General features: G+C 38.8%; 1 protein-coding gene across 1 annotated transcript; it reads right to left on the bottom strand.

The window, feature by feature from the left end:
- Positions 1–10300: 10300 nt before the first annotated feature.
- UFM1 (ubiquitin fold modifier 1) lies at positions 10301–18883 on the bottom strand. Its single transcript, XM_030959997.1, has 6 exons — positions 18782–18883; positions 18620–18676; positions 17850–17907; positions 15730–15769; positions 15309–15341; positions 10301–11659 (listed from the first exon to the last, which is right to left on the bottom strand). Coding segments are annotated over exons 1-6 (258 nt in total). The 5' UTR covers positions 18784–18883; the 3' UTR covers positions 10301–11591.
- Positions 18884–19389: the final 506 nt, after the last annotated feature.

The following is a 19389-nucleotide window of genomic DNA, read 5'->3' on the forward strand; positions in this document are numbered from 1 at the left end:
TACAAAGGTACTTTGTTGTCACCTCTTTCAGTGGTATAGTTGATTATATCCTTCACAGTGTGTCTTTCCAGATGAATATTTTGTTCCTTTAAACACTGCCTGGAAAACTGTAACCTAGGAGGGGAAGCTTGCACCTTCCCAGGAGACCTAAACGTTTGGGCCGAAGGAGCCGCTCCAGGGTGGGAGAAGCAAGAGCTGGGAAACCGCAATGAGGAAGAGGAAGATGCCTAAAGAGGTAAAAAGCTTCCCTGAGACCAGAGGAATGGAGCAGAGAAGTCTCCAATACAGAACACCATTGAGCTGTCTGTAAAGAAAAACCTGCTCCACTAGGTACAGCAGATGAGCAAGACGGTAATGGACAAAGACTGTTTCCTTTTTCATTAGTTTACTTAGTGCTCCTGAGTTCTCAATATTTTAAAAAATAATATATAATTTAGTCAAAATAGTGTGTTTCACGCTCCTCTAAAGCTCACAAAGCAGACACACAAAATGAGGCCTTGGTCAAACAATGATGCCACCTCATTGCCATGAGTGCATTCAGAGTTCCCTCCACAGTTTTAAGAAAAATCAATGTTTACTGTTGCTGCTAGCAAGAGTCTGTACCAAACTCTGCACTTTTAACAACTTCGGGTATTAATTTTTTTGTAAACAGGAACTTATTCTGGATGTTTAGATAGGAATCAAATTTCCCAGGCAGCTCTACATAATAATACTGTATCAGAAAGTTTTTCCTCATCCTTAAATAAACACTTTTTGTCTTCTTGCTATGGCAGTCTTGCTTAGAAGTGTTATTTTACATAGTGTCAAAATGTACAGTTTATGTTTTTAAGAGAAGAAGCAGATGTGTACTGGGTTTGTAGCCATTTAAGGTATTTTCCTTCACAGAAAGCTACATCATGAGGCATTAATTTAAACTCTCACCTGCCCTCCGCTACACAAAAAACTGAACTCAGAAAGCAGACTTAATAAAGCAATAAAATTTGATTAATTAAATTCTTTTGCCTTGCTTTCTCTTAAGAACATAGCAAATGCACTTTTATCCCCTTCTGGACTCATAGATCCATATAAATAAATCCTAATATTTTCAGAGGAATAAAATAAGTTCTTACTCAACTACTTTCCATCTTGCAATGACTTTGTGCCTTCCATATACAAAGGAGTGCAACCACACCAGTTTTTGTCACTTGAGGCTTTTCATTCCCTGGGGTGATTTTATCCCCTCTCACACACACCTGACATTTTAAGAAAAAATTTTTCCCATTCCATCAATTTTGTGTTTTTCTTGATGAAAAAACCCTGTGATCAAAACCAAGACTACTCTCAAGTCTTACCCCAAAAATGTATGAGCCAACAGGAAGTGCTCACTGAGGAATTAGAAACTGAAAATTCCTGTTGTCTTGTTGACTGATGTATATCCTGCACCAGAAAAGCAATTTATATTGGGTTCATAAGACACACAGTTCTGCTTGGTTTCTCACCTGTATACAACCTACATCGATGGCTCCAGCATTGCTGGCTCTCCTGCTGGATGTTATTACCTACTTGCTGGAACTGTATCTCATGAGACAAAACTTTCTGGGGCTTCCACTACTGGCAATAAACATTTTTCCAAGATAATCTAGCTTTCATTGCTAGAACAAGAGTGTCTGTCTGTAGCTCAGTACAGCCCTTGAAGGAAACAGGTCAGGAAAGAAAAGCAAAGCTCTTCCAATGTTATCATACATCTGGTGACAGGGAGCCCTTATGTTACATTTACCCTCTTTTCTGGGGAAACATATGTTCTCTTAGGGGTGGCGAGGAAGTTTTGCAGTTTACAGTCCTTCCTCTGTGATGGGCAGAAGGGACCTACCTTGGGAATACTAGAAATGAAAGGAATAGAGCTGGAATAGGACCAGGTCTAATGTCTTCCTTCTCTCCACATCCACATTGGTTTATGCATGAGACAAGGACTGGTATTCCAAGTGCAGCAGATGGAAAGCAGCCATAACTAAAGAGAAGGCTTGTGTATCAGTTCTCTTGCCTGTAAATTGGATTAAAATGTTAAGCTAGCATTTCTTAGTGGCAGACAGCTGAATTGCTATAGAGTTTTCTGCAACAAATCAGTCACCCACAGTTTGAGCTAGCAAGCCACAAAGCTGCAAGTTAATACAGGTTGCTTTCCACAATCCACTAATAATAGGAAGGCTGCTATTCAGCAAATCACAGAGCTTTGAAAAGTGTTTTCTTTAACAATAGCATAAGTGTGCTGCAAAGTGGCAAGGTCAAACACAAAAAGAGTCCACCAATTTGTGCACCCCTGCAAGGTACACACTAGATGAAATGCATGAGCTGTACCCTCCAACAACACAAACCCTACATTAGATCCCACGTTTCTGAAGGGAAGGCAGATTTGCACTGTGTTTGGGGTGGGATGGTGCCAATCTCAGATTCTGCTCCCCTTATTCAAGATAAACTGACCTTTGCTCAGCAATGAGTAGATGGAGATGCTATTTAGCAGGAGAAAAGGCAGTGCACGGGGGTGGGGGCACAGCACCAAATATGTCAGGAACTCACACACGTTTAGAGATATCCTATTTCAAGATTTGCAGACTCTCAGATGCTGAGGCCCTTGCTGCAACTTCGCCTCCTTTTTTTTCCTAGATCAGGTCATTTCACCTAGCTCATCTCCCACTTACAATCAAAAACAGTCATGAGAGGTTCCCTCCCTCCTCAGAGTAAGACAGTTCTGTGCATCTGCCCAAGAGAAGCCTCTCACTGCTTGAGAAGTGTTTTTTCATGCCTCCATTAACACAAAAATCCTTAATTGAGTAAACCACAATTTTTACAGTCTCTGGCTGCAGTTAGGATTATTTTAAAATGCTGAAACAGTTTCTTATGCTCTGTTTATTGTCTTTCTCACTGCTCTGCATGAGCTGGCTGTACTCATTATCAGCTGCTGTAATTAGCAAGGAAATAATGCATGGTGGATTTGTAGGATAATGGGATTAAAGTATGCTTTAAGAATTATTCCAGAAGAAGAAAAAAAAAAGCTAAAAAAAAAGAAAAAAAGTGAAAATAAACGGACCAAAAAGTTAAAAAAAGAGAACACTACAGAGGAAAATGAAGCACAACAGCATTAGGTTTCGTAGCTCACACAACAGCCTTCCAGCTTTCAATCTTTTGAGTAACACAGACTTAGTTCTACTGAAGCAATGTGGAGAATATGAAGAAGCAGACAAAACTAACTTCATGTTTGAGGTGTCCAGACTGATATAATATGTTTCCAGAATACTGGAGCCTGTGCTCTGCATGCCAGATTTTTTTTTTTAATTTGTTATTGGTGAAACTATTTTTGGTGTAGAGAAGACTTTTTCAGTTACATATATTAATATTCTAGCACATCCTCACACACCAAATTAGCCCCGGGGCCAGGAAGAGCAAAAACATAGTCAGGTTATCAGCTAGACTGGAGATAAGGAAGCAAAACAGCCAGGAGGGTTGTTCAGCAATCCATAATAAGCTAGCCAAACAGACTTTAATTTCCCCACATCAATTAACAGAAATCAGGACTGTGGAAAGGTCTCAGGAAAATAAGGAAAAAATTGAATTCAAAGAGCTGTGATGGAACAAGGTAATGTCAGACAATGTGAATTGGATTAAAACAAAGGAAGAAGAAAATTATTAAAAAGTAGATGGGAAGAGAAATCTAAAGGAAAAAAAAAATCCCAGCATTGGGCACTCAGTCTCTCCAAGGAACTGGTAATAGCACCGAGCCTGACAGAGTTCAAGAACTGTTTTGACAATGATTTCAAGCAACTCTTGGGGTTGCCCTGTGCAGGGATGAGAATTGGTCTTGATGATCCTTGTGGATCCCTACCAACCCAGCATATTCTGTGATAAAGTTTGAAAACGGCAGCATAACCTAAGTGAAAAAATTACCTTGGAAAAGAAAAATTAACATCTTTAAAAGTATGACACAAGAAATTAATTGAATTGACAGAGTTATTTATAATATCTTAAATTCATTTATTGCCTGAATACCTCTGACAGGAGTTTAATTAAAGACTAACCTACAGAGATTTTTTTACCTTGGTTTCAAACAGATTCTTAAGCTGCCTATGTCTATGACCAGCAGTACTGTGGTTAGCTAAAGAAGCTCATAAAACCAATGATCTGCAGGGAACAGGAAGCATCATCTTCCCCATCTGTGCTGGTTCATGCTTGTTTTCTGTAAAAGCCTCCCTGACTGGAATCCATCTTACCTGAGCTAGCAGGTCACTTAGCATGAACTTACAGACCAGGTTTCTCCCATGGTCTGTAGAAATAGGCACCTGCAAGCATTGGTCCCATTGGTTGTCTCAGATATATGCTGGGAAAGGAGGAAGAAGAAGCAGGCTTAATTTTCACAAATTAAAATGGAGCTTGTTTAAAACTTTCTAAATATAAGTGTAGTAGAACAGTGGTCTACAAAATTTCCAGAGACTGGCAGTACATTTTAAAGAACCATGTTTGCAGAAACACTTTCTAGTACAGCTAGACTTATTCTTGCCTTATTTTTAAAATTCTGCAAGATCAGTAGTTATACCAGATGACATTTATTCTGCCTTTTTCAACTTTGGACCCGTAACAAAATTCCAAAACAATTTTAGATCCCTTTGGAAATTCTACGTATGTAGAAAGTATATAATTCACACAATTCAACAACAAAAATAGTTGAAGAATTACTGTATTAAACAAATTAAACATCTTTGTCTTCTGTATTAAATCAAATGGAATGGTGCTGAGGATTCTTCTGGCAAACCAAAACCAGTGCATTTTGGTTGCAGATCTTCCCCACCCCCATAAGGCTATTAAATTTTTTAATACTAAAAATTTTGCATGAGCTCCAGTAGATGATCATACATTTTATTGATATCATATTGTTTATTTGCCACCTCACAGGTCAGGGTTCCTTCTTTTTCTTTTTTGAACAGAACTGACGTTCCAGTTCACCATCACTAAATAATGCAAAGAATTATTTGTCTTCCTTTAGCTTTTACACTGGAACATGAACTGCAGTACAGTGCACAAGATTTGGGGTGCAGTGTCATGCCTCACTCATACCAGAGAAGCATTACTAAAACTAATATTTGAGCACTAATAAGCAGGAGTTTGTTTTGCATTAAGCATCATCAACTGTCAAATGTTCAGAAAAAAAACTGTGCAGGACTTTATTAAAATAATTTTGCCTAACCAGCCAAACCCTGAGTTAAAACATCTTTACAATTATCTCTCAATTTTGTGATGAACACTAGAAGCTGTCACAGCCTTTCCCTGACATTCTAATTTGAGGTCATCAATCAACGCAGGCATATCACAGCAGCAATTTAATAGGCTTCATTTTCCAGGTGATCTCACTGTTCAAACTAAAAGTAAAATTCGCAGTTAAGGCATAATATGAAGAAGAATCCATACTTTAACTTTGATAGCTGCCACTTTCAGGATGACGTGGTAAATTTACAGGTTTTCTTTCAATTTCATTTTAGAGAACTAAAAATACTTGATAACTTTAATTTAGAATATAGGACAATTTATGTATTTGCTATGCTTCCTTAGGTGCAAGGACCTTCCCAGTGTAAACTTCATTACTTGAATCATTTAGAGATAAATTAGTCTACACTACTGCAATGACATAAGACATGATGTCTGCAAGTGAAGTATAATTGATATCAGACAGATGACAGCCCTGAATGATCAGAATTGAAAGCAGGATGTTTCTTTAGAGATATTTAGAGACAAGTTGCCTCTTCAGTTTTTAACTGGAAATGTCTGGAATCAGGGTAATGGAATGATGCCAGGGCAATGGTCAACAACAAAAATTTTGAGAACTGCAAAACTGAAATGGGATGTCAGGTTTCATCAGGCCCTGTAGACCCCATGTGCTCTCATTTTTAGATCCTCTTTTTTTTTTTTTACTTTCCCTTAATATTTTTCATGGCTGTAAATTTTTCTGACATTATTAAATTCCTCTGGCATCTCAGTAGGGCAGAATAAATTTAAGCCTAATTTACAAATTCACACGGCTAAAATTGCTTCCCTGTTGTTTATAGACATTTAGATATGGCACTTTAAACTTCAGCAATCCCTGACCATAAGGGCTGAAAATCAGTGGAAGCTCTCCACCTTAAATTTTCATGCTCACAGGATGAGAAATAAAAATGAAATGCATAAACTTCAGGTTTTAAATGACAGATTCTCAGATGTGAGGCCCCATAGAACTGACTGTCCTGCAATCACACTGTGGAACAGACCTCTCTTGGACAGAGTTGGAGCTGTCCAAAACAGAGTCATGAAATAAGAATGATGAGTACCTGAGGTCACTGTGGACACCCTGTGCTACACACACATATTAATCTGGAACAGCATTTAGCCCAGAAGTGGGAATTAAATGAACCTGACATAAATAATAAGACCATTTGATTATCACTGTCACCTATAATGGATCATGTCAGCTACAGAACAGCTGGCAAGATGTACTGTGCTCTTGCTCATGTACTAATAAGCAGCTCTGCATGAGTGGCGCTTTACTGACATTGAGTGCTTGTACAAACCTTCACCCTTCGTGCTGCTGGTAAGGATGCCTGCCTGCTCTTATTGTTAGCCACTATTATTTGTATACTATTCAAGAGCCCATAGCAATAGAACAGAGCCCTGTCACAAATTAATGGGTCTCTACAAACTGGAAATGTCAACGTAAAAATGAATTTAAAGATGTTAATTTTTCAAGCAACATGAATGGTCTGACAGCACTTTATTACAGCAATGTTACTAACTCCTTCCTCCTCCCACGGTTTAAAAAGCTACTGCAATAAACATCAGCCGATTAGCTATATCCAGCGTTGCCTTTTTGTTTTCAATTTACACATAAAAAATTTAATTTACAGAATGGCTGAGAGCAGCCTGGCCTAATGGAAAGCATCCCTGCCCATGGCAGAGGGATTGAAGCTAGATGATCTTTAAGGTCTCCTCCTCAGGGGAGTTGTGAGTGCTGCTTATGTCAGTCACTTTCACATGGGTATATATTCAAGGTCTGCATAAACCCAGCTTGAGGTATAAGCAGCATTTCTATCTCTAAACTCTACAAAAATCATGGCTCATAGTAAAAACTAACAGCACTTTGGCAAGGCTAGCAAGCAATCAAAAGTATTACAAGCTGCTTCACAAAAACCAGACCTGAAAAGCAGCTCAAAATAATGCCTGATGTTTTTAGAGCATTAAAAGCATACATCATTATTAAAACCAAGCTATTTCTGATCATCCATAGCAAGGGTTCCCTAGATGTGGATATGCTTCTATTTGTTTCATGTTTACTGTCTTACAAATAGCCCTCAGTTCTTTAGTCAAATTTCTAAGATGTTTAATAGCAAACATTTACTAAAACCTGGTCACTTCTCCTATGAGAAGTCACACAGTGTGATCCTTGAATTGCAAAATGACCTCATGATTCAATAGGTAAGACAAAGAATATTCCCCACCCCCATTTCATTTTGAACTTTTCATCAGACAGCAATGGATTTTTATCACAGCCAAGTCTTCTGAAGATATAGACGCTGTACTTCTCAGTTCACACTTTACCTTTGAGAGAGAATCCCACAGGGAGTAGTCCAGTTATTTAATGGCCAGATTGTCCCAGACTTACTTCTTGTCAAATATCACGAGCAGGGAAAGGGATTGTGGACAGTGATCTCACTTCCACCAGATGAAGGCTACTTTCAAGGTCTGTAAACAAATTTATCTATTGTCCAAAATCAAAGAGCAATTCTGTCCATTACAATGATCAAAAGCCTCTAGGGTTGTTATAGCTGTTACCACATCTGGTATTTCTCAGCAGTGAGAGACACTGGCAGTTCCCACTCACAGCCTCAGGATTGTCTTCATAGTAGTAAACAGGAGCACCTGCACCTGGTCCTTTTATCAGTGGCTATTTGTATACATTCAAAACTCTTCAAAATCTGCTTGCCAGGAACATTTAACCACTTCAGAGAGATAAAGGAGACCAACTCCATACTCTGAAAAGATGCAGTAATAGAATCTTCTGTTTTCTTTTTCAGTACACACATTTTCTTACTTGTAAACAGAACTAATTTTAACCTGGCAAAACTTTCTGTAAAAAATGACAAGCCTTCCTCACACTACCACCAAAGGTTCTGAATCTGCTGTAAAAGGAAAAAAGTAATTATATTACATTAGAAAGTAGTTTGATTTCATGCAAAAAGGTTCTTGTGATTTTGAACAAGTCCCTGGGAACTTTGCATCATGTGTTAATCAAGATCAAACAAGACTGAGTGAACAGGTATATAACATATAATATTGAAGGGAGGGGAAAAGTACCAATTGGGGAAGCCATTCAGAAGTGTTAACATTAGCCCCTGCAGGTTAATGCCTCAATTGCTTTCTCTAGCCAGTGAAGAGATAGAGGCTTCTCAGAGAGTCATTCACAGCTAAAGATTTGTTTAGCTACACTGAATCTCTCTGGAGGACTTCAACTTGTTAACTTCAGAAGCAGCCTGCAGAGACTAGCCTCAAAAAGATCACACTTGCTTTTGTGAACACTCCCCAGTATTTATTTACCTTCCATCAGCAGCTGAAATTCACTACAGAGATGCACTGTTGGGTATACTGTATTGAACTCTGAACATTTTGCATTGCACATGGACTGAAGTTCACCCAGCTGGAGCTTAGCACTCCTGCTGGAATCACTGGAACAGGATCCATAGCACTGCTAGGATGACTGCAGGATTGTTTTCCAAGTGTCCCATTGAAGTGCTCTGTTTGAAGGCCACCAGGATGCTGCCATACAAAGGACTGCTGTGCCCCAGCACCTTCAGAACCCACTCACTGTGCAGCCGTGCTGGCACAGCTCCTTCTCTCACTCCAACTGCTCCTTGTATCACTGGAGCAGCAGTGGGAGCTGGGCTTTTGTGATCAAGCTAAACACAGAGAATGAGGATTCTCAACTTTTGAGAGCTATTGTCAACTATTTTTGATTCTCACATAGTAACAACAAGAAAGGAAGCTGGCCTTTTCATCTCAAACACATAATAAAGCTGGATTTTGTGACAAGAACACAGGAAAAAAACCATACTTCTGACAGAACTTATTATCAGGGCCTTTTTCTAACTTCTCCTGTTCTACTGTATTTCATCAGATCATTGTGCTTTCCTCCCTGAAACATGTCCATGATATCTTCAAATTTTATCAAAATAAAACTTCTACGCACTCGTATAAGCCAAAAGAACAGTTAGAGTTACTTGAAAGTTTTGGTGGGACCTTTCACAATTTATGCTTCTGCCAATTTTTTTCTCACAGACTATCTTTGTAGCATAAATCAGCAATCCTTTTATAAATGTAGAATACAGAAAAAAAGACTCTTCAAATTAACTTCAGCAAAGGTGCAACAAAGTGAATCATAAACATCAAAAAAATCTTTAATACCATTCAGAGCTAAAAACAACACAACTGCCAGGTAGAGTTGATTTCCAAAGTAAACCATAAAGTATGGACAGACAGCCCAGTACAAATCCAGGAGCACAGCATTTCCACAATCTTCTAACAACGGCCAAGCCCTAGAAACCTAAAATTTCCTATACAACCATTTCAAACATGACTTAACTAAATGAACTTGCAAAGGTCAAGTCAACTTGCAAAGATTGGTAAATATGTTTTAGCACTGAAATAGTCTCTTTACCGAACAGAAAAGCCACGGTCAGATTTTAGAGACCATATTGAGACAAAGGTGTGATGAACAGAGTACTAAAAATACCAGTTATTTTTCCAAATGACCAAATTCTTAGCGTGTTACATAAACTACCTGCAATGCAGTATGTCAAATACTTTATGCTCTGTTATAACCTAAGTAAAGTGTGAGAAATGTTAGCCACCACATGAAACAATTTTTACATAACCCTCAATTAAGTAAACATCAGAGCATCCTAGTTTCAAAATGCAGTTAACCATGATTCCTTTTCAAAAACACTGCGCCTTTAGACAGGAAAAAAAAAGATTCCTGTTTGTTATATTCCAATATGAGGAATATGCTTTCTCAAGCATTCAATCAACAGACTTGCAGCTAAAAATTACAAGCAATTAATTTTGCTCATACTAATTATATTGTGGCATTAGACTAACAAAAAACAAGGCACTCTGCCCTTTGGGGCAGTGTTCTGTAGAATTCTGCATAATAACTATATTTTGGCTCAAAATTAATCCCAAAGCTTGCTGAATAAGTAATGGGAACAGTTTTTAATTATTATCAAACTCTAAGAATAGGAGAGGAACAACGTTTGCACTTTCTCATTTATTGTTTATTAAAGTAAAGAAAAATACAGAATTTTACAGTTTAAGTTAGAAGCTGTTTATAGGCAGATATTGATTTCTGGAGAGTTTTTCTTTATTTCTTCAGCTTACGCCCATTCAGAAGGGCATTCTGTACTTCTGCATTATCTGACACATTATCTGAACATCTTTCTAAAGCATGATGCTTGCACAGGACAGTGACAGTTGTATTTGTGAGAATACCCATTTAACCAAGCACTGCAATACCCATTGTTCTTTCTGCTGAACTCAGTAGAACAGAAAAAAATGCAGTATGGTAAGACTTTGCCAAATACATTAAATCACAGCATAGACAACCAGTTCAAGAAAAGCAGCAATTTCTCTACTTAAAATACACAACTGATAGTGTACACATGGAAATTTCTAATCTGAACAAAAATATTTCAGTGAATTCTATCTCCTGCTTTCTATGTAACAGGCAGCAACAAAACCAAGACTTCTGGAAAGAACCAGCATTAGTTTACTGAAAAAGTAATGACATATTTGACCAGTCTACACATTCCCAAATTACACTTCAATCCTTCCCAGCTGATGGCACTTCATGTGAGGAGACTTGGTCTCTCAAATTCTCTGAAACTGAGTTTGATTTTACTTCACAGAATGTCAAAATGAAGTCTTAAAACACAGAAATCTCTGTATTCTCCTTTATCTCAAATACTTGCAGCAATTAAATCTTAGAATTACTTTGGAACATTTGGCAGCTGTTTACTTATTTGAGTAATAAAGTCCTGAAATTTCCCCTCTACTTCACATCAATACTTGAGCCAAGTGAAAGCTGTTCCCCTAAACATGGAAATAACTTTAGGGAAAAAATACAGGAAAAACTCTGACTTTTAGCACATAGTAGGAATAATTTCTTTGTAGCAACGTCATAACACAGTTTTCCCTTTCATGAAGTAGGCTCAACAATATCCAGTATTTTAAGTATCTTTATAGTATTAATGGTGGCTGCGTTAACTCTTGTGGTGTCAGTAACACCTGAAGAGAAGTCTTTCTTACAGCAACATAACATGCAATCAACCTGTTCTACTAGTCAGGGAAGAATCAGTGGCACGAGTTATTGTATTTTAAGAGGAAAATGAACCCTTATCTCTGTTTCCAAAGAAAAAATCAAATCCTGGGAAGCCATTTCTGCTTGCTTCAAAAAAGTCCAATTCATCAGTTGCATTTTGGAGTTCCAAAATAAATAGACTTCTGCTGCACAGCGATGTCACCTATTCCCCAGCTTTCAGGAGATGTTATGAGCTCCCAACACGATCTCTGGGAATGAGCCGTAGATCTGAACCATGCTTTAGAAACACATTTCCTAAACAAAGAAAGAAAACAGGATGTATTACTAACTAAGAATATACAATGTTCCCTCAATAAACACATTTAAAGGCTAACAGTGTTAAGTCAGTGTTTAACAGCTTCATAGTAATTCCTCTGACATACCAGAAATAAAGTTTTCACACTTCCACATCATTTTACCTTGCCTCTCTTTTTCCAAAGACCTCTTTATTTGAAATGAATATGCTAGGCCATGCGAAGTGCAGCCTTTCAAACTCTGCAGTTCCACACTTGAATGCCTCATTTTGCTTATAAGCCATAATAATTCCAAGAACAGAAAATGAAGTTTTACTTTTCCACAATTATTTTTTTCTCTTGAGGTCATTCATACATTCATTCATTTTTAGTTCTCTCCTTGATTCAGTACTTATTAACTTCTAACTTCAGAACCGCAATTGTATTTTTCTTTTAGAAAGGTTCTCCAAATGTCCAATGATAAGTTAGTCACATTTTAGCTGATTTCAGTCTCATTTAGTTGAAAGGGATAAAAATCCCTTTCAACTTCTTATTTACTCCTGTATTGCCTTAATTATCATAGTCTTTTCAAGAAGACATAATAAAAATTAGAAGTTTCTAATATTTAGATGTGTTGATTTTTTTAATGTATTCAGGTTGCTATTTTTTTATTAAATGTAACATATGAAAATTAAACCACATCACTAAGTGATGTATTTACTTAATAATATATGGAAAATTACTTTTTTACTTCATACTACTACTGCACAGAATCAACTATATTTGATTCCTTATTCAACCTTGAATTAACTTCTAAAACAGCGTAATTCTATTTCTCTCTTGAGCATCCCATTCCAGAGATGTAGAGTGCTCTCACAAATAAGATTAAGATACTTGACATCCATTTAAATGGTCTGTGTATTAGAACAAAGCTACCCTTTTTTGAACTTCAGCAAGTGGATCAGGATGAAAATCATTGTATATATTCAACATAATGACCCTCAGAAAATCAATTCAAAATAACATGTTATCAGAAGACTTCCTGATCTTACAGACCTGCCAAGACCTGGTACTGAAGAGATCTATAAAACCCACTGAATGCAAACTTGTCTCACCAGCAAAAGAGAGAACTGCCTACTAACCTTACTATTCTAGATTGGAAACATCCTTTTGTAATGGCCATCATAAAATTCTGAACAGGCCTCAGCTGCACCTCATGGAGACAGTAGCTCACCTCACCTTGGTCTGTTTTCATCATTAATATTACACTGGTTTTATTAAAGTTATAGCATACTACTCCTTGAACTAGCAAGGATTTAAAATTGAAATCAATACAGAGATTAAGTGCTAAGCCTAGCTCTTTCAGTTTTCATTTCCCCTGCTCCATGAAATCATGTAAGGAAAATGAAAGTCATACTTGAGTGTTTTTTCCAGAAAGGAAGGGAAATTGTGCAACAGTACAAAACCTCTGAAATCCCCAGGGATTACTAAAATTTTATTCCCATGTATCTTATTTTGGAAGTTTTTGAAGACTAAAGTAACAACAAAACCTGTAGGAACTCTGATATATGAAAAGCAAATAGAAAGAAGGGAAAAGAAGTAGATTTTGAGATACCAATTAATGAGGCTGAACAGAAGATTAAACCTAAATTATGCATGTTTACTTGTAAACTGAGGAGGAATTTTGGTCTGAGCACTAGGTTTGGTGTAGGCTGTATTCTTGTTTCGTTCGGGTTGATTTTGGAGGTTTGTTTTCTTGTAGATTGGTTCATTTTGTTCCAATTGAGGGTAACATCACACAGCATTGCCAGAACACCTATGCTAAAAAAACCATAATCCATGTGCCTAATTTTACATCTGCAGAATAAGGCAGTGATGACAACATTTTGCATCCAGATGCTTTTAATTTACCTGTTTCTTGATCATGTGCTGCTGTCTTTTACTACTGAGTATTTCCTCAATATATAAGAGCTTAGGAGAGGTAAAGCAAATTAACTGGAGATGGGAATTCAATATGCACAGCTGCAAGTACATTGAACTACTGTATGGATGCCTTCACTCAGCAGTCAAGTAGTTCTAAATACACTTACTTTAAAGGATTAAGCTACAACTAATTTAAGCTACATAATACAAAATGAAAGCATACTGCTGAGGAAGAGAAACAGCCTAAGTATACCTTAAGCAATTTTACCATTTTGCCTAAGTATTCATCAAGTGGTCATGTGAAAATGTGGCTTTACGTGTGGACGATGATCTAGTAACTAAAGTAAATTATTAGATTTATCATCTGTTTTTAATGCATTTGGTCATGGGAATCATGATAAGGACAGCATCAGCTGAGAAGTCTGCCTGAGGCAGTACACCTGTGAAATCATAATCCAGGTCTACTGAGGCAGGACAGAAGTCTCTGGTGGAGCAGAAAGCCAAACATTTATTTGATCTTCATTTTCAAATATTGTTGATGCAATCACAGACCTCAGAAACAGGTCTCTACACTTAAATGGTTTCTTTTATAACTCAAAAAAATTCCCCAAACTAATGTCAAGCAGCTGCTCTTACCATCAGATACTGTTCTGTGCTCTGCAAGGATTCACTTTATACTCTCCAGTTTACACAGCAAGGTATGCTGATAATACTGGTTTTATTTTTCCTGTGGTACCTTCAGTAATGACTGGCAGTCAAAGGGCATAAATGAGACGGATGGATGGATGCATGGATTTCATGCAAAAAACAGAAGTGCAGCATGTCTCCATCAACCATTCATCATGTTTGCAAGTAGGAGTAAAATTATTCAGTTTTCACTGGATGACTGGATTCCATAAGCAGCAAAGCCATTTTTACTAGTACTTAGTAGGTAAGAAATGTTCACAACTTTCTATCAAGATACTCTGTTCCACTCTCTTCGCAAATGGTTTAAGATTAGAGTACTGTCATTATTCCCCAATTAGTTTAAAAGTATAGCTTTCCAAGAACAAGTCCACACAATCTGCCTTCGGACAGCAGACCATTATTGGTACAATTCAACCTCTGTACTCTGTTTCCATGTATTTCAGGAGGTGATGGGAAAGGGCCTTACACATTCCTGTGACAGAGATAAACTCTTCTCTCATAGCCAGCCCTGACATCTGAAATCAGGGATTTCTGACATGGAAGCCCTTGCTGAGAACAAGAGCTATATCAGCAAGAATCAAAAAATGTTTGATTTGAAAGAGACCTTTATGACCACCTAGCTCCAATCCAACTCTTCTGAAAACGCACTCCCCAAAGCCCCTGGAGTTTCTGTTCTAAAATTCTTACTTTTTTTAACATATCTCATGAGAAGTGTTGCTAGAACAGCAAGTACTACTGAATTAGATAGAGCAGGGGGGAAATATAGCTGTAACTTATTACTGCAGTAGCATGTAATACTGTATTGCTTTTAGACTGCACCTTAAATACAAAGCTCTGAAGATCAGAAGCTCACCACTTTTTCACAGAACTAAATAAACACTGAACACAAAACCCACTGTTTTTTGGATTTAACCTTTGACACACTACAATAACTGTAGTTTTCAACTACTGGGTAATGCTCCTCTCATTTAAGATGACAAAACCTAAAATGTTTTTTTAGGTTTTGTCCTGAGAGAAAAATAACAAGTTTTAAATACTGGGATTCATACACAGTAACTTACCTGCTGTCTGTGCAGGATTTATTCCTATACCATCTAGGAAGAAGGAAAAAAAGAGAAAAAAGAAGATGTAACAGACATATTACAATTTATACATTAAACTTGCAGCTCAAAAAACATACCAGCAAGATACAACTATTACATCAGGTCATCATGCAGCTATTTCCTATAGCCAAAAACATGGGAACTGACAGGAAAGCTTCAGCATAGAGAAGTCCAAGCTATATATTTGGACAAAACTGAATTAGTGATTTAGTATTTTCACCCCATGCATAAGAAATTTAAATAATGCTGCAATATTATTAAATTCAATTTGCAGTAAGTAGAGTTTGTGAAACATGAGACAGTATTGATTTTATCAATAAACTTTCATGGAAATCTCAATTAAAAAACTATTAAAAATATATATAAACTATATTCTTACCGTTTGTTATAATGGCACTTGTTGCTGCAGGAACTTTGAACTAAAGGAAGTAAGAGTAGGACAGCATAAGAGACATAGTTAAAGCAGAAAATATATGGGTAATATTAAATTTATAATTTTAGCTGGATCACATACAAAAAAATTAGAAAACTGGCCCTTGAGATTTATAGATATAAGTAACTTTAATGGAAATGGATGACTATTTTAGTAGTAATTCCACAAATGTAATGCAAATTCTTTTTCTAACTATTGTGCAAACATACACCTGAGACATGTACCAGGTAGCTCTAAAATATGAAGGAAAAAACCCAATAGATACCACACACTATAAATGAGTTTTTTTCTAATTAGGACAAGTCTGGTTATGAGTTGGCAAATTCAAGGTTTTTGCGAGATGTCTCATTAGAAACTTGCTAAGGCCAAATAGCCAGAACTTAAAGACTTCTCTGCCCTGAGAGTTTTAATCACAGAGAAGAAAATGCATTTCCCCTGAAGAACAACTAATAACTTTGCCCAAATTTCGGTGTTTCCCATATATGTATAACTTAAAGTAATGTGAAACTGGTTCTTGAATCACAACCCACTACATAAGTTAATGTTAAGCTATGCAGTTCAAGGAATGAAAAAACATTCATATAAGACAAAAGTTATCTGTCATTCTTTTCAATGCCAGTTCACAAAGTGCTTCATTCCTGGGGAAGAGATTAACAATATTTTTTTGCTCTTTGCTAACAAAGCCCTTCATTCTGGTCTCAAAGAGATGCAAAAATCTTCTGTGCTGATCCAGAACAGCCTGAGGTCAAACTCCCATAGATACTCAAAATACTCACACCAATTGAACGAATGGCATCCTAAATGTGAATATTTAAGTCAGTAATGATTCTCTAAATCCATTACTCAGATGATCCTATCACTAGCTAACATTAAGTTCCAGGAGCAGGTGAAGTTAACAGGTTTAATGGCAACCCCCACCACTGAAACTGAGAAATGGCACCTCCCTTCAACATCTACAACTACTCAGTCACACTCATTTCTGGTACCTCATACTTGCTTGTTAAACTTTCAGTCTAGGTCTCTATGTATGGGTTGTGCTGGCACAGCTGTATTAATATAGAATGGAAATAACTAGGGAAAACATAGTAAAAACCCCCAATTAAATCATCAAATATCTTTAACAGCAAGCAATATTCTGTATAATGTTCTCTCCAAGTAAATTTACAACAAAACCTCGCCCCACAAGCTAATAATTTCTGTCACATTGTGGTGCAACAGTAACAATATAAGGAGACTCAAGATGCAGAGTCTCTAATCCTTCCTAACTATTTCATTACAACTGCAATGCTCAAACAAAAGAAATTTTCAATAACCCCAAACTTCCCAAGTTTTCCTAAAAAGACAGAGGGATAATTGCAAGAACAGACTCTCAGCTGATTTTCTGCCAGTGAGATGAAGAGACTCATCATGCTTCTGAGCACTCCATTTTACTGTTTACATCCAGTGAATGTCTCTCAATCTTTGCATGCTTAATCTGAAAAAACATGACACATCTCTTCAAACACGTTATGTGGGCAATTTAAACACCTAATGATATAGGAGTCCATGTGAAAGATCAACACACAGAAACTCACAAACACACTATCCACATTTTCCCTTAAGTCAGTTTTCTGATTCTGTCCTATATGGCTGATCTCAATACCTTCCACGATTAAAAACTCTGCCAAAGCCAGAGATTACTAGAACTGAATGTGGAAAGAGTTTATTGATAATTCTGAAGAACTTTTCAGATATTCCATATAATAAATTTCAGAATTAAGTATTGAATAGCAGTACCTTTTAATTATTTTCTTAAATTTTTAAATCAATACGATAAAATAGTTAATTACAAAACCAGAAATCACCTCAATGCCATCTGCTGATGCATAAATTAAGCAAGGATCACTAAGTTTAGGATTCTGCAACTTCTGCCAGGCCCCCACTGTGACCAGTAAAGCTTGTTGACCATCTGTGACCAACAGCAGTTCCTTGAGCTGAATTAACCACTGCATTTTTATAATTAAAAAAGCTTTAGTTTTCAAGAACATGCAAAATGTTAAAACCTAACATCATCACTCTCTACTTACTTCTTCTGCAGCAAACTTGAGGACAGCTGTGAAAGGTGTGCTCTCAGGCACGCTTAACCTGAAATCACAACACAAGTAAATGCATGGCTGCCAAAACAAACCCAAAAGCAACTTTATCTGCTGTTAAACTAATGACTGAAACTCCACTTTTAGCAATGGAAATGCTTTTGCCAAAGCTATGCAAGTACTATTCAAGGGGAGAACAGGTCCCTGGGGGGTGTGAGGTGCTTCAAGAGAAACATTTTTAGCAGAGAACAGGAACACCTCTAAGTGTCAGCAGACGTGGCAACTCTCAGGAGGTGTGGGATTAAGCTCCACAGCAATAGCCTCTCCAGGAGGAGAGAACTCTGCCTCAAGCTGTGGCAGGGATGGTTCAGGCGGAACATCAGGAGAAATTTTTTCACTGAAAGGGCTGTCAGGGTGGAGTCACAGTCCCCGGAGGTGTTCAAGAGAGGCCTGGAGGCGGTCCGCAGTGCCACGGTCTGGCTGACAAAGCAGTGATCGGGCAAAGGCTGGGTTCAACGATTTCAGAGGTCTTTTCCAACCTGAATGACTCTGGGACTCTGGGGAAGAGGCACACGGCAGTGGGGCAAAGCGGGAAAGCCCCGAGAGCAGGGCTAACCACGGACATCGGCCGTCACTCCACACAGGGGGAGGGAGACAAGCGCCGTTCCCGGGGGCGGAATGCCCCACCGGGATGCCCATTTAGAGGCCACCCGCGACGTGCCCCGTTTTCACTTCCCACCGCCCCTCGCAGCGCCGGCACTCACACTTTGTAAGGCAACCGGGGATCTGAGGTGAGCGTCACTTTAAAGGTGACCTTGGACCTGTGGAGAGAGCAGAAGGTGAGGGCAGGGTGAGAAAGCGCGGGGGCTGCGGGACCCCCGGGCTGTCTGTCGGTCCGTCCCTCCGTCCCTCCCTCCCTCACTCACATGGTGCTGCCGGGGCCGCCGCCGCTCCCACGACACGTCAGCGCCGCCCGCAGCACGGGGGCCTTCGCCGGCCCTGAGCTGCCCGAGGCGCGCCTGGCCACAAAGGGAAGATACCATGCCCCGCCGACCCGCTATGAGGCGGGGGGCGACCGTGTTCTTCCTCAGTGCCTCACTGCAGCTGGGAAAGAGAGAGTCTGAGCGGTGGGCGAGGCGCAGCGGAGAATGGTAGGGAGGATTTCTAATGAGGCAGTCGCGCGGAGTATTCCGCGGCCGAGGTAGGACCCCGGCACCGGGACCCGGCGCTTCCGCAGGCGCCGCAGAGGAGACGCAGGCGGGACGAGGAGGGAGCGGGGCCGGGCCGGGCTGGGATCGGCGGGCTGTGGTCACACAGGGAGTATGTAGGAGTGGGGGGTTTGGTAACCGGAGGCCATGTCTAGGGTGCTGAGTCCAGTTGTGGACTCCTCAGTGTAAGAGGCTCCTGGAGAGGGTCCAGCGCAAGAGCGCGAAGGTGGTGAGGGGTCTGGAGCATCTTAGGAGAGGGAGAGAGGAGAGCTGGGCCTGTTCAGTCCAGAGAAATGACTGAGAGGGGATCTTACTAATGCATATAA

The sequence above is a fragment of the Camarhynchus parvulus genome, chromosome 1 (assembly GCF_901933205.1).
Source record: "Camarhynchus parvulus chromosome 1, STF_HiC, whole genome shotgun sequence".
Classification (NCBI taxonomy): Eukaryota; Metazoa; Chordata; class Aves; order Passeriformes; family Thraupidae; genus Camarhynchus; species Camarhynchus parvulus.